At 34.9% G+C, this 12,350-nt stretch overlaps 1 protein-coding gene across 1 annotated transcript; it reads right to left on the bottom strand.

The window, feature by feature from the left end:
- Window positions 1–2,653: 2,653 nt before the first annotated feature.
- Window positions 2,654–5,456, bottom strand: LOC104120406 (receptor protein kinase-like protein ZAR1). Its single transcript, XM_009632167.4, has 2 exons — window positions 3,846–5,456; window positions 2,654–3,737 (listed from the first exon to the last, which is right to left on the bottom strand). The coding sequence occupies exons 1-2, from the start codon at window positions 5,311–5,313 to the stop codon at window positions 3,064–3,066; spliced, it is 2,142 nt and encodes a 713-aa protein (XP_009630462.1). The 5' UTR covers window positions 5,314–5,456; the 3' UTR covers window positions 2,654–3,063.
- Between the last annotated feature and the right edge of the window lie 6,894 nt (window positions 5,457–12,350).

Here is a 12,350-nt window from a genome sequence, read left to right as displayed (position 1 = left end):
CAGATGTCTCGGGTTCGAGTCCCTAGGTATGGAGTCGCCCTTGTTAGGGAGCGCCTTGCCCCCAATGAGGAACTTTCCGACACGAATCTGAATTTAGTTGGGCCCTAATATAAATACCGGACACCGAGCGAGAAATAAAAAAAACTAGCTAATATGTGTGTATTAAAGGAGTAAAAGCAAAAGAGTGGCCTCTCTTTCCTATGGACCATGCTGTCATATATCTCTGGTTTCACTTTTCCAAGTCTTTGATGCTATGTTGCCCCTATTTTCTAAGAAGAAATAATCTATACGGTTGTTCACCTAATTGTTTACATTAAAATGTATAATATATATTATAATTCATATGTAATATGTGTATAAATATATATATAATTAATATATATTTATGTATACCGGCTAGAAAAATTAAACAACAAATCCATATGGAAAAGAATAGCAATTGAAGTCTTTTGAATTGATTTGTAGAAACATGGGTACATATTGATGGGAAAATGACAATGTATAGCCGCTCCTAAAATAATAGCCGAAAAACATATATTTTTTGTATATATATACATTTTGTATGTTATATATAAAATTATAAAAAATTTATATACTTTTTCGACTATCGAATATAAATAAATTCCGGCGCGGGTTATAAGTGAAAAAAGCCCTACATTAAATATCTATAAAGGTAGGCTATAATTATAATTATTAAAATTGATAATTCATCTGTCAAAAACTAACAACTTAATGTACATGTTATTTGTTGAATCGTATCTATGATTCTTTGACAACAAATTCTTCAATTAAATTTCTAAAACACGGAGGAAAGGTGATTAATTTGACCCTAATATTGAAGATCAATACTAATACACTTGAGTTATATTTTTCAAAATGTTTACGTAGGTACCAAATTCTCCCATTGTAGTTGGCATGAATGGCGCAATCATGATTAGAAATAGTAGAAAAAAATAGAGCTCGTGCTACTGCATTGAGTTGACAAGCTACGTTCCGACAATAAAGCACTATTATAAAGTCAAATATTTTGCAATTTAAGTAGCCAATCAAGACCAAGAAAATGTCAAGCTTTTTTCAAACTAAAAATTCATTAATTTAATATTGGTCTCCAGCCATAAAGTTTCAACTAATTAAGACCAAAAAAGGGCCGTCCGTGCACAAAGCATCCCGCGTTCAGATAGGGTCCGGAGAAGGTAGCATCCCAATAGGGTATGATGTAGGTATACTACCCTAATACAAGCATCAGTTGCTGATTTTACGGTTCGAACTCTTGACATATAAGTCACACGAAAATAATTTGGCTTCCTTTCAACTAATTAAGACCAACCATATCGAAATAGACCTAGATTTTTAGATGTCCAAAAACACAGTGATTAAAAGTACTATTACTTCTAAAGCTGTCATACTTTGTCTCAATGCATTGCTACCTACTAAAATGGCAATAAGCTTCAGTGTATCTGTAATATTGTCTTTTGGCAAAAGTTCATGTGCTCTATAGCTAGCTTTACAGTAAGCACTAAGAAAAGATGGTGAGTTGATGATTGTATGGAATCTGAAAAAGGTGTAATGAGAAATAAGAAATAAGAAAGAGATTCAGAATTTAGACTCTAATTGTTTCGATTCTTATTATTGAATCCATTATACTTCTGAAATTATAAGTTTAGAATTTAATAATAGATTCAGACCACATTTGCCGTCATTAAACAAGATCCACCTATGCCAGAGGCAGATGCAACCCTATTTGCTCGAAAATTAGTAAAAAATTTATATCGATGTGTATGCACAAAAAGACATAAAAATTTCCATTTACATGTCGCTCTGAATCTATCAATTCTAAATTTTGAATTCGTCTTTTTGACGATATTTGCAAGGAGCCATTGGATGGAAAGGGTGAGTCTTTAATATATAAAGACTCCCCTTTTATTGAAAGCTTTGCATATTTGGCTTGTTCCTTTGAGGGCTAGGTAGACTGACACAATCAAGAATCAAGAATCAAATTGATTTGTACAGAAATGCATATGCTGAAGCTGAAGTAATCTGAAAAATGATCCCCAAATTTTCATTTGCATATCATTCTTATGATTTTAGCCTCTTCTTTCCCTTGCCTAGGCTGAATTCACGAAAATACTTACCTACGCTCGATCCATACATCAAAATAATAAGCACATTCATGTATTTTTTGGACGGTTACTATAATTAACTTTTAAGTGACTTGATATCGTACATTTTTTTTATTATAAATTTTAGCATATAGAAGTTAAGAAGAGGAAGCTGGTGCAATGGTAAAAATTGCTGCAGTGTGACGGGAAGGTCATAGGTTCAAGTAGCGGAAACAGTAAAAGGGCAGCCCGATACACTAAGCTCTCGCTATGCGCGGGGACCGGATTACAAGGATCTATTGTACGCAATTTTATCCTGCATTTGTGCAAGAGGTTATTTCCACGACTCGAACACGTGTCATCCTGGTCACATGACAGCATGCAGCTGCCACCAAAGAGTGTATTGCAGAAATGAGAAGGGTAGATGAGACAATTATGCAGCTGCCACCAAGATGCATTTATTAGCACTAGAAAACATTAATCCCTATAGTTAAAGAATTTCAAGTACTGGACAAAGGAATATTGACAAAAATTGTACCAAAAGTTGCAGACTCCAGACACATATAGTTATTGCTACACCATAAATTCTTTATTGTTTTGACAATCATTGTTATTTACATACTCATTGACAAACAAAGATGAATAGCAGTAGTAATAAATAGAAACAATAATTTATGTTCTTGATCAACAGAACGAACAAATAAACAACAAAGCCTGAATTTAGAGCAAAAAACCTACATAAAACACATGAAAAAACAGTAACAATTTTTTTTGGCATGCTCTTCAAACAGACTTTCCTTCACTAAGATCTCTCAACAAGAACAAGTGGAGATTACTACTGTTAGTCAATATTTCTGCACCATCTCTTTTTGCTCCAACCGGTTAATGGTTTGCACAATATCGGTTACATGCTGAAACTTCAGTGCTAGCCAAGAGAACGTGACACGGGCAGTGTTTGAATCTTTCAGTCAGAGGACGCAGGCAGTCTTTCTAGTGCATCAGATACGTGCCTCATTGAAGGTCTCCTTTCCGGGCTGCTGTGAACAGACGCCATTGCAATTTTCAAAACTGCGATCATTTCCTCTTCTTTATCAGCATCTTGAGCTAAATACGGGTCCAATACATCTGAAAGTGGCTTCTTTTCTTCAATGCACCAGTGAATCCAGTTGACAAGATCCATTTCTGAGGAACCTACTTGGATAACCGGGGTTCTTCCCGTAATCATTTCCAACAAAATCACTCCATATGAGTAAACATCCCATTTCTGCGATGGTTTCACCACTTTCAATGCCTCGGGAGCCTGGTAACAAGAACCAGAAGTTGTAGTTGAAGTAACTGTTGTGGCGGCCTCTGATGGTGCACTGCCTTGCTTACTTTGTTGTGGTTTCTCGGAGGCCATGTGATTGGAGTGCAACGTAGGGGATGCTCCCGCTATATTAGCAAGACGTCCAAGTCCAAAGTCAGAGATTTTGGGTTCCATGTCGTGCCCAAGCAATATATTAGATGGTTTCAGATCACCATGAACATATTTCTTGGGACTATACTCATGTAAATAAACCAACCCTTTAGCAGTTCCCTTCATTATTTTCAGGCGAATCGACCACGAAAGAGGTGTAAATGACACCATTCCAGGTTTTCCTAAGGGTTGAGACAAGCCAAAAACCCATAATTAACAATTAAATATTCATGAGAAGTTGGAGAAAAAAACGATAAACAAGAAAGCAATTGTCAACATATGACGCTTACCATGAATTGCAGTGGCAAGGTTTCCATTTGGAATGAAGTCATATATCAGTAGCTTCTCATCCACAGACCAATAATAGGCACGAAGCGTCACAATATTTTGATGTCTCAGTTTTCCAATTGCTTCCACCTCTGTTTGGAATTCCTTAAATCTTTGGGAACCGCCCTCACCCAGTCTCCTCACAGCCAAGTTAAGCCCGTCTTCAAGCACAACTTTGTACACAATGCCAATACCACTTTTACCAAGGACAAAGGCAGATGCCTTGAGAAGTTCGTCAAGATCAAACGCCACTTGATTATCTAGTGCCACTAAATCATATTGCTCAATATTCTCCGATAACGTCTCTGACTCATCCTTCCTAAAACATAAACACTCTTTTCTTCCTTTCCCTCCCTTCTGGAAACCAAAGCCAGATTCATCTTTTTTCCTTCCACAGGCACAGATTCTCGAATAACAATACGAGAATAGCAAACCAATAACACAAATTCCAACCACATCCCCAACAATTATCGCAATTACAGCACCTCTACTCAAACCTTTGGTATTCCCATCATTTCCAGCACCATCTAAGGGAGAATTATTAGGCAAGAAAGGTTCCAATTCCGGTGAACTTGCCTCACTTTGTGCCGAACACGGGTTCTTCAATGGAGGTCCACAAAGCCCAAGATTACCAATAAAAGCAGTAGGTCCTCTGTTAATTAAAGCACCATTTTGTGGAATTGGACCGCTCAAATTGTTATAAGTCAAATCAATATACACCTTCTCAGGTAGATTACCAAGACTCGCCGGAATCGAACCACTAAACATATTATGAGACAAATCAACAGTCCCTTGCAAATTAGACAAATTTCCTAAGTCACTTGGAATTGGACCATTAAATTTATTAAAACCAAGATCAAGTTTTTCCAGTGCAGACAAGTTACCCCCAAACCCCTCAGGTAAAAAACCAGTAAAATTATTTCGACTAAGATCAAGAACCTTCAACCTTTTACACTGAAGCAAACTCAAAGGAACAGACCCATTCAAGAAATTCTGTGACAAATCCAAAGTTTGAAGATAATTTAGCCTCCCAACTTCAAAAGGTATAACCCCAGAGAACGAATTCCCATAAAGAACCAAACTTTGCAAACCTTGAACCTCAAAAAGCTCAACAGGCAAACTACCAGAAAACAAATTACTCCTTAAATTAACATGTCTAAGCTCAGATAAAGATCCAAGAGTATAAGAAACAAAACCAGTGAGTTTCTTTTTAGGAATACTAACAGATACAACTTTAAAATCTTTGCACGTAATACCATTCCATGAACAAGGAGTTTCATCAGAATAGTTCCAATTCTTTAATGAACCTTCAGGATCTTGTCCTATACCTTTCTTGAATGACCAAAGTGCTATTCCTTCATTATTCAAAGAACTCACTAAAACACAAGAATTGGAAAGAACCAAGAAAATGTACAAATATAAAGCTAGCATTTTTAGCTCAAGAAAATGGAAAAAATTGGTCTCAAAGAGCTTACCTTTGTACACCAGAAAACCAAGTTTTGAGCTTTAGAGAAAGAAAGGGAGAGTGTGAAAGGGTTGATAGTGAGAACAGTGGAAAGAAGGAAAAAGGGGGTACTGTGTGTGTGTGTATATTGGAGAAAAGTAAAGTGGGGTTTGAGCTAATAAGTGGGAGAAAGACGTTGGGAAAATAGATTAATGTATTTTTATGTACTTTTTTTTTTTGGTTTTTCATCCGCTATCCGCTATCCGGTACCCGTATTTGAACACAACTATATCCAGATTCGAGTCACTTAAGGTCTCATTCGTGAAAAAATACTCCCTAACAAGTATTTTTCATACCCAAACTCAATCAGAAACTTTTGATCAAGGGAAGAGTACATCCATTGCATCAAATACTTTGGTGGTTATTTTCTTATTACTTAAGGAAAAAACAAACAGAAGAAAGAACGAAAAAGAAGCTTTAATGTAGTAACACTGTATGTTTCAGTGGAGTGGGGTAAGGATATATGTGGGACAATTTTTATATTTCTCGTTTTATCGTGAGGATTTTTTTTTTTTTGGGGGGGCTATAAGCCAATATGAAAAACAAAATAGGAACAGTTGAAAATAAAAGAGTAAAAACTAAAAAATTGTTATAAAATAAAGATCGTAAAGTAAAGGCAAGTATAGAGAAACTGATATATTATTCAAACTTCAAATTTTATGTACATAATGAACTAAAAACTCCTCTATTTATAGAAAAAATGAAGCTACTGTGTAAGGTGCTACTGCAAACTGCTGTGTAAGTTGTTATTGCAAGTTGCTGTGTAAGCTGTTATTGCAAGCTGCTACTGCAAGATGTTGTGTAAACTGCTTGTAAGTTGCTTATAAGCTGTTACTGTACCAGATATAGATAATCTTCTACCGGGGGTAATGTTTATCCATAACGGAGTACCAAAATGATAAGTTTCTTCAAGAAGCTTATTTCCAATAGAGTACTAAATAGATAAACATATTTACCGCGGGGTCTCATATGGATAAATTTCTCCACCAAGCTTATTTACAACAGAGTACTAAATGAACATCCATAATATAATATATTTATAACACTCCCCCTTGGATGTTCATTAAAAGATAATGTGCCTCATTAAAACCTTACTAGGAAAAACTCCATGGGAAAACAAAATCCTAGTGAAGGAAAAAGAGTACGCATATTTAGTAATACGCATTACTAACTGCCTTATTAAAAACCTTATAAGGAAAACCCCATGGAAAAAACCTTAGTAAGAAAAAAAAAAAAAAAAAGAGTACATCGCGTATTTTACTCCCTCTCGTAAAAATCTTATTTCAAATATTTGAGTCTCCGCATTCCAATCTTGTATACCATCTTCGTAAAAGTTGAAGTTGGCAAAGATTTAGTGAATAAATCTGTCGGATTGTCACTTGAACGGATTTGTTGCACATCAACGTCACCATTCTTCTGAAGATCGTGTGTGTAGAATAATTTTGGTGAAATGTACTTTGTTCTATCTCCTTTTATAAATCCTCCATTCAATTGGGCTATGCATGTAGCATTGTCTTCGTATAAAATTGTGGATCTTTTATCACATTCCAAATCACATTTTTCTTGAATAAAATGAATCACTGATCTCAACTATATGCATTCCCTACTTGCTTCATGAATAGTTATTATCTCAGCATCATTTGAAGAAGTAGCAACAATAGATTGCTTTGTGGAGCGCCATGATATGACAGTACCTCCACATATATTTTAGGTACCCGATTTGAGATCGAGCTTTATGGAGATTGGATAAATAACATGCATCTGCATAACCAATAAGATCTGCACTACCTTTGTTAGCATAAAATAAACCCATATCAAAAGTTTCCTTTAAATAACGCAAAATACGCTTAATCTCATTCCAATGTCTTTTTGTAGGAGAAGAGCTATATCTTGCTAGTAAATTAACAGAAAATGCTATGCCAGGCCTTGTAGCATTAGCAAGATACATAAGTGCACCAATTGCACTGAGATATGGTGTTTCAGGACCAAAGAGTTCCTCTTTCTCTTATGGAGGTCGGAATGGGTTCTTATTTACTTCAAGTGATCGAACAACCATTTGTGTACTCAATGGGTGCACTTTGTCCATGTAAAAGCATTTTAAAACCCTTTCTGCATATGCAGATTGATGGATAAAGATCACGTCTGCTAAATGTTCAATTTGCAGACCAGGACAAAGTTTTGTCTTTCCAAGATCTTTCATCTCAAATTCTTTCTTAAGATATTCAATTTCTTTTTGGAGCTCTTGTGGAGTTTCAACAAGATTTATGTCATCAACATAAACAGTAAGTATAACAAATTCGGATGCCATTTTTTTTATAAAAATACATGAACAAATAATATCATTTATGTAACCCTCTTTCAGCATATATTCACTGAGGCGATTATATCACATGCGCCCAAATTACTTTAAACCGTACAAAGATCTTTATAATCTGATTGAGTACATTTTCTGAGATTTTGAATATGCTTCAGGCATTTTAAATCCTTCGGAGATTTTCATGTAAATTTCATTATCAAGTGACCCGTACAGATAAGTTGTAACCATATCCATTAGATGTATTTCAAGCCTTTCATGTAAGGCTAAACTGATGAGATATCGAAATGTTATGGCATCCATAACGGGTGAATATGTTTCTTTATAATCGACTCCAGGTCATTGTGAGAATCCTTGTGCTTGTATCTTTCAACTTCATTTTTGTCATTCCTTTTTCGCACAAAACCCCATTTATGACCAACTGGTTTTATACCAGCAGGTGTTTGGACTACTGGTCCAAAGACCTCTCATTTAGCAAGTGCGTCAATTCTGATTGAATTGCCTCTTACCATTTTGGCCAATCAGATCTTTGTCAACATTCTTCGACAGATCGGGGTTCAAAATCCTCAATATCTTCCATAATGTTAAGTGCAACATTATATACAAAAATATTATCCACCACTATTTCAGATCGATTTTAATTAATCCCATCACCAGTAGAACTTAATAAACGTTCCTCGCTCACTTAAGTTTTAGGTTCATTGATTTTTTCAGGAATTTCATAACTAATCAGAACTTTGGTCTATTCAAGAAATCCCTTCATAGTATCGTTATCATTTGTCGATTTTCGTTTTCGAGGATTTCGATCCTTAGAACCCAAAGGCCTACCATGCTTCAGGCATGCTTTAGATTCACTAACTCTCATGCTAGTACATGGTCCTGCTGGGACATCAATTCTGATAGGCACATTCTCTACAGGGATATGTGACTTAGTTATCCTATTCAAATCAGTAAATGCATCTGGCATTTGATTTACTGTATTTTATAAATGGATAATCTTCTGGACCTCCTGATTTCATATAGGGGTATGTGGATCAAAATGAGATAACGATGAAACTTTCCACATAATTTCTCTTTTGATTTCCTTTGTCTCTCCCCCTAATTGTGGGAAATTTATTTATCAAACTGACAATCTGCAAATCAAGCAATAAATAAATCTCCCGTCAATGGTTCAAGATAGCGAATAATAGAGGTTGATTCAAACCCAACATATATTCCTAACCTTCTTTGTGGACCCATCTTACTGTGTTGTGGTGGTGCTACTGGCACATATACAGCACATACAAAAATTCGTAGATGGACAATATCTGGTTCATGACCAAAAATTAATTGTGACGGAGAATATTATTATAATGTATCGGTCTGAGACGGATAAGTGATGTTGCATGCAAGATAGCATGGCCCCAAACAGTAGTGGACAATTTTATTTTCATAAGTAGTGGTCTTGCTATTAATTGCAGGCGTTTAATAAATAACTATGCAAGGCCATTTTGAGTATGAACATAAACTACAGGATGTTTAACTTTTATCTCAACTGATAAACAATAATCATCAAAAATTTGAGATGAGAATTCTCCAGCATTATCAAGGCGAATAGCCTTTATGGGATAATCTGAGAATTGTGCCCTTAATCTAATTATTTAGACTAATAGCTTTGCAAGCGTCATGTTGCGAGATGATAGTAGGCACATATAAGACCAACTTGAAGATGCATCTATTAGGACCATAAAATATCTAAATAACCCACTTGGTGGGTGAATAGGTCCACATATATCCACATGTTTACGTTCTAAAAAGGCAGAGGATTCAATGCCAACCTTCATTGGTGATGGTCTAGTGACCATCTTGCCTTGATAACAAGCATCACAAGAAAATTCATTGTTTGTAAGAATCTTCAGGTTCTTTAATGGATGCCCACTCGAATTTTCAGTAATTCGTCTCGTCATTATTGATCAAGGATGGCCCAAACGGCCATGCCAAAGCACGAAAATATTTAAATCAGTAAACTTCTAGTTTACGATAGAGTGTGCTTCAATTGTACCAATCTTTGAATAATATAAGCCAGAAGATAAAGTTGGTTACTTTTCTACAATGCACTTCTGGCCAGAAATATTCTTTATAATACAAAGATATTCCATATTCATTTCATCTATCGTCTCAACATAATATCCATTTCAGCGGATATCTATAAAACTCAACATGTTTCTTCAGGACTTGGAGGAGAATAATGCATTATCTATTATAAGCATCGTTCCCTTAGACAGAAATATAGTGGCTCTTCCGGAGCCTTCAATTAAACTTATATTATCAAAAATTATTGAAATATTTGCTTTTTCCTTATGCAAATAAGAAAAATATTTCTGATCTTTGAATAAGGCATGAGTTGTTCCACTATCAATTACACACATATCTTCATGATTGATCTTTGATCCAAACATAATTTGAGGATTATCCATATTCTTCAAAATGACATAAACTAAATAAATATGATAGTAAACATCATTATCAAAGCATAACTTTTATTTATGTACAATAATTACATAACCATACTATCTACTACAAATAACAAAAAATAAAATATTTACATCTCTACAGATTCATCACCGATCACATGACTTGTTTCTTCTTCTAGAAGTGCAAAGTAATCAGCTACATCCAAATGCATGAAGTCTAAATTATCTTTAGAAATAAATTTGCTTCAGCATTTTTCTCTGTCTTCTTCAAGGAGGCTTGATAAAGCTCAACCAAGTGCTTTGGTGTACGTCAGGCACGTGACCAGTGCCCTTTTCCTCCACATCTATAACATGCAATTTCTGGCTTTGTTGCTTGCATCGCTTCATACTTTTGTTTCTTCTTTTTCCACCACTGGTGGTGAGGAGGGTTCTTTGGTGCATTATTATTACCATGATTAGAGTTTCTTCCCCGACCACGGCCATGACCACGACTGGGGCCACGTCCTCTTCCACGCTTAGCTTGGTGGAAGTTCGTCTCATTTACTTCGGGGAATGGACAAGAACCAGTAGGTCGGCTTTCATGATTTTTCGTTAATAGCCCATTATGTTGCTCGGTTACAAGAAGATGTGAGATAAGTTCAGAATACTTTTTGAATCCCATCTCTCGATATTGCTGCTGCAGGAGCATATTCGAGGCATGAAAAGTGGTGAAAGTTTTTCCAATATATTATGATCAGTAATATTATCACCACATAGTTTCAATTGGGAAATAATTATGAACATAGCAGAATTATACTCACTGATAGATTTAAAATCTTGTAACCTTACATGAGTCCAATCATAACGTGCTTGTGGAAGAACGACCATCTTCAGGTGGCCAAATATACCTTTCAAATTATTCCACAGTATGACTGGATCTTTAATAGTGAGATATTCTATTTTCAAGCCTTCATCAAGGTGATGGCGTAGGAATATCATTGCTTTGGTACATTCTTGGTTTGATGCTCGATTTTTGTCCTTGATGGTGTCTCCCAGACCCATCGCATCAAGATGAATTTCAGCATCAAGCACCCAAGACATGTAACTTTTGCTTGATATATCCGGGGCTACAAATTCAAGTTTAGAAAGATTTGACATTATTTAGAAAAAGAAAGTTCGTACCTCTAATACTTTCAAAGTATTTGCTCGAGATGGTAGAGTATCGTGCTGATAACGTATTATAAAATAAAGACTATAAAGTAAAGACAAGTATAGAGAGAAATTGATATATTATTCAAACTTCAAACTTATGTACATAATGAACTGAAAACTCCTCTATTTATAGAAGAAATGAAGCTGCTTGTAAGCTGCTGTGTAAGCTGCTTGTAAGCTCTTATTGCAAATTGCTGTGTAAACTATTTGTAAGCTGCTATTACAAGTTGCTGTGTAAATTGCTACTGCAAGCTGCTGTGTAAGATGCTTGTAAGCTGCTACTGTAGCAGATATAGATAATCTTCTACCGGGGGTAATGTTTATCTATAACGAAGTACCAAATGATAAGTTTCTTCAGGAGCCTTATTTCCAATAGAGTAGTAAATAGATAAACATATTTACGTCGGAGTCTCATATGGATAAACTTCTTCAGGAATCTTATTTATAACGGAGTACTAAATGAACATCCATAATATAATATATTTATAACAAAAAGAGATTATGCCTTTTTTTGGAGAAAAAAGTGGACATGCTTGAATACTTTTATTTTATTTTTTCCACAATAATTGTTCAAGAAAAACGGTGTTAAAGTGAGGTCTAACTTGACTTCTTAGGTTTTATTGGGAGTTAATTGATAACTACTTAATTAAATAAGTTGTTTATGATGTATTATTCTTCAATTTTAGTCTTAGGTTAGGACTTGAGGAACATGTGCCTTGAAAAATCTCTTAAATGAGATTAATTATATTTCATGTATTTTATTTTATGCAGTATTTATTTCTTGTTATTTTTTTTATATTTAAAAATAATTGAACTTTAAACTTTCAACATAGATACAAACTATTGGATATGAAAGCATTTATTGTTTCGATTTCAACACTATAATTTTGTATAGGAAACTAGTATTAACGTACAAATAAATTGACCGAACACCCTTTTATGATTAGTAGTAACTCTTGACTAAAAATTATGAATTTACATGTTTAATAAACCTTGTTTCAAAAAA

The sequence above is a fragment of the Nicotiana tomentosiformis genome, chromosome 10 (assembly GCF_000390325.3).
Source record: "Nicotiana tomentosiformis chromosome 10, ASM39032v3, whole genome shotgun sequence".
NCBI classification, from domain to species: Eukaryota; Viridiplantae; Streptophyta; class Magnoliopsida; order Solanales; family Solanaceae; genus Nicotiana; species Nicotiana tomentosiformis.
Note: the sequence above shows the minus strand (reverse complement) of the source record. Positions and strands in the feature narration are given on the sequence as shown.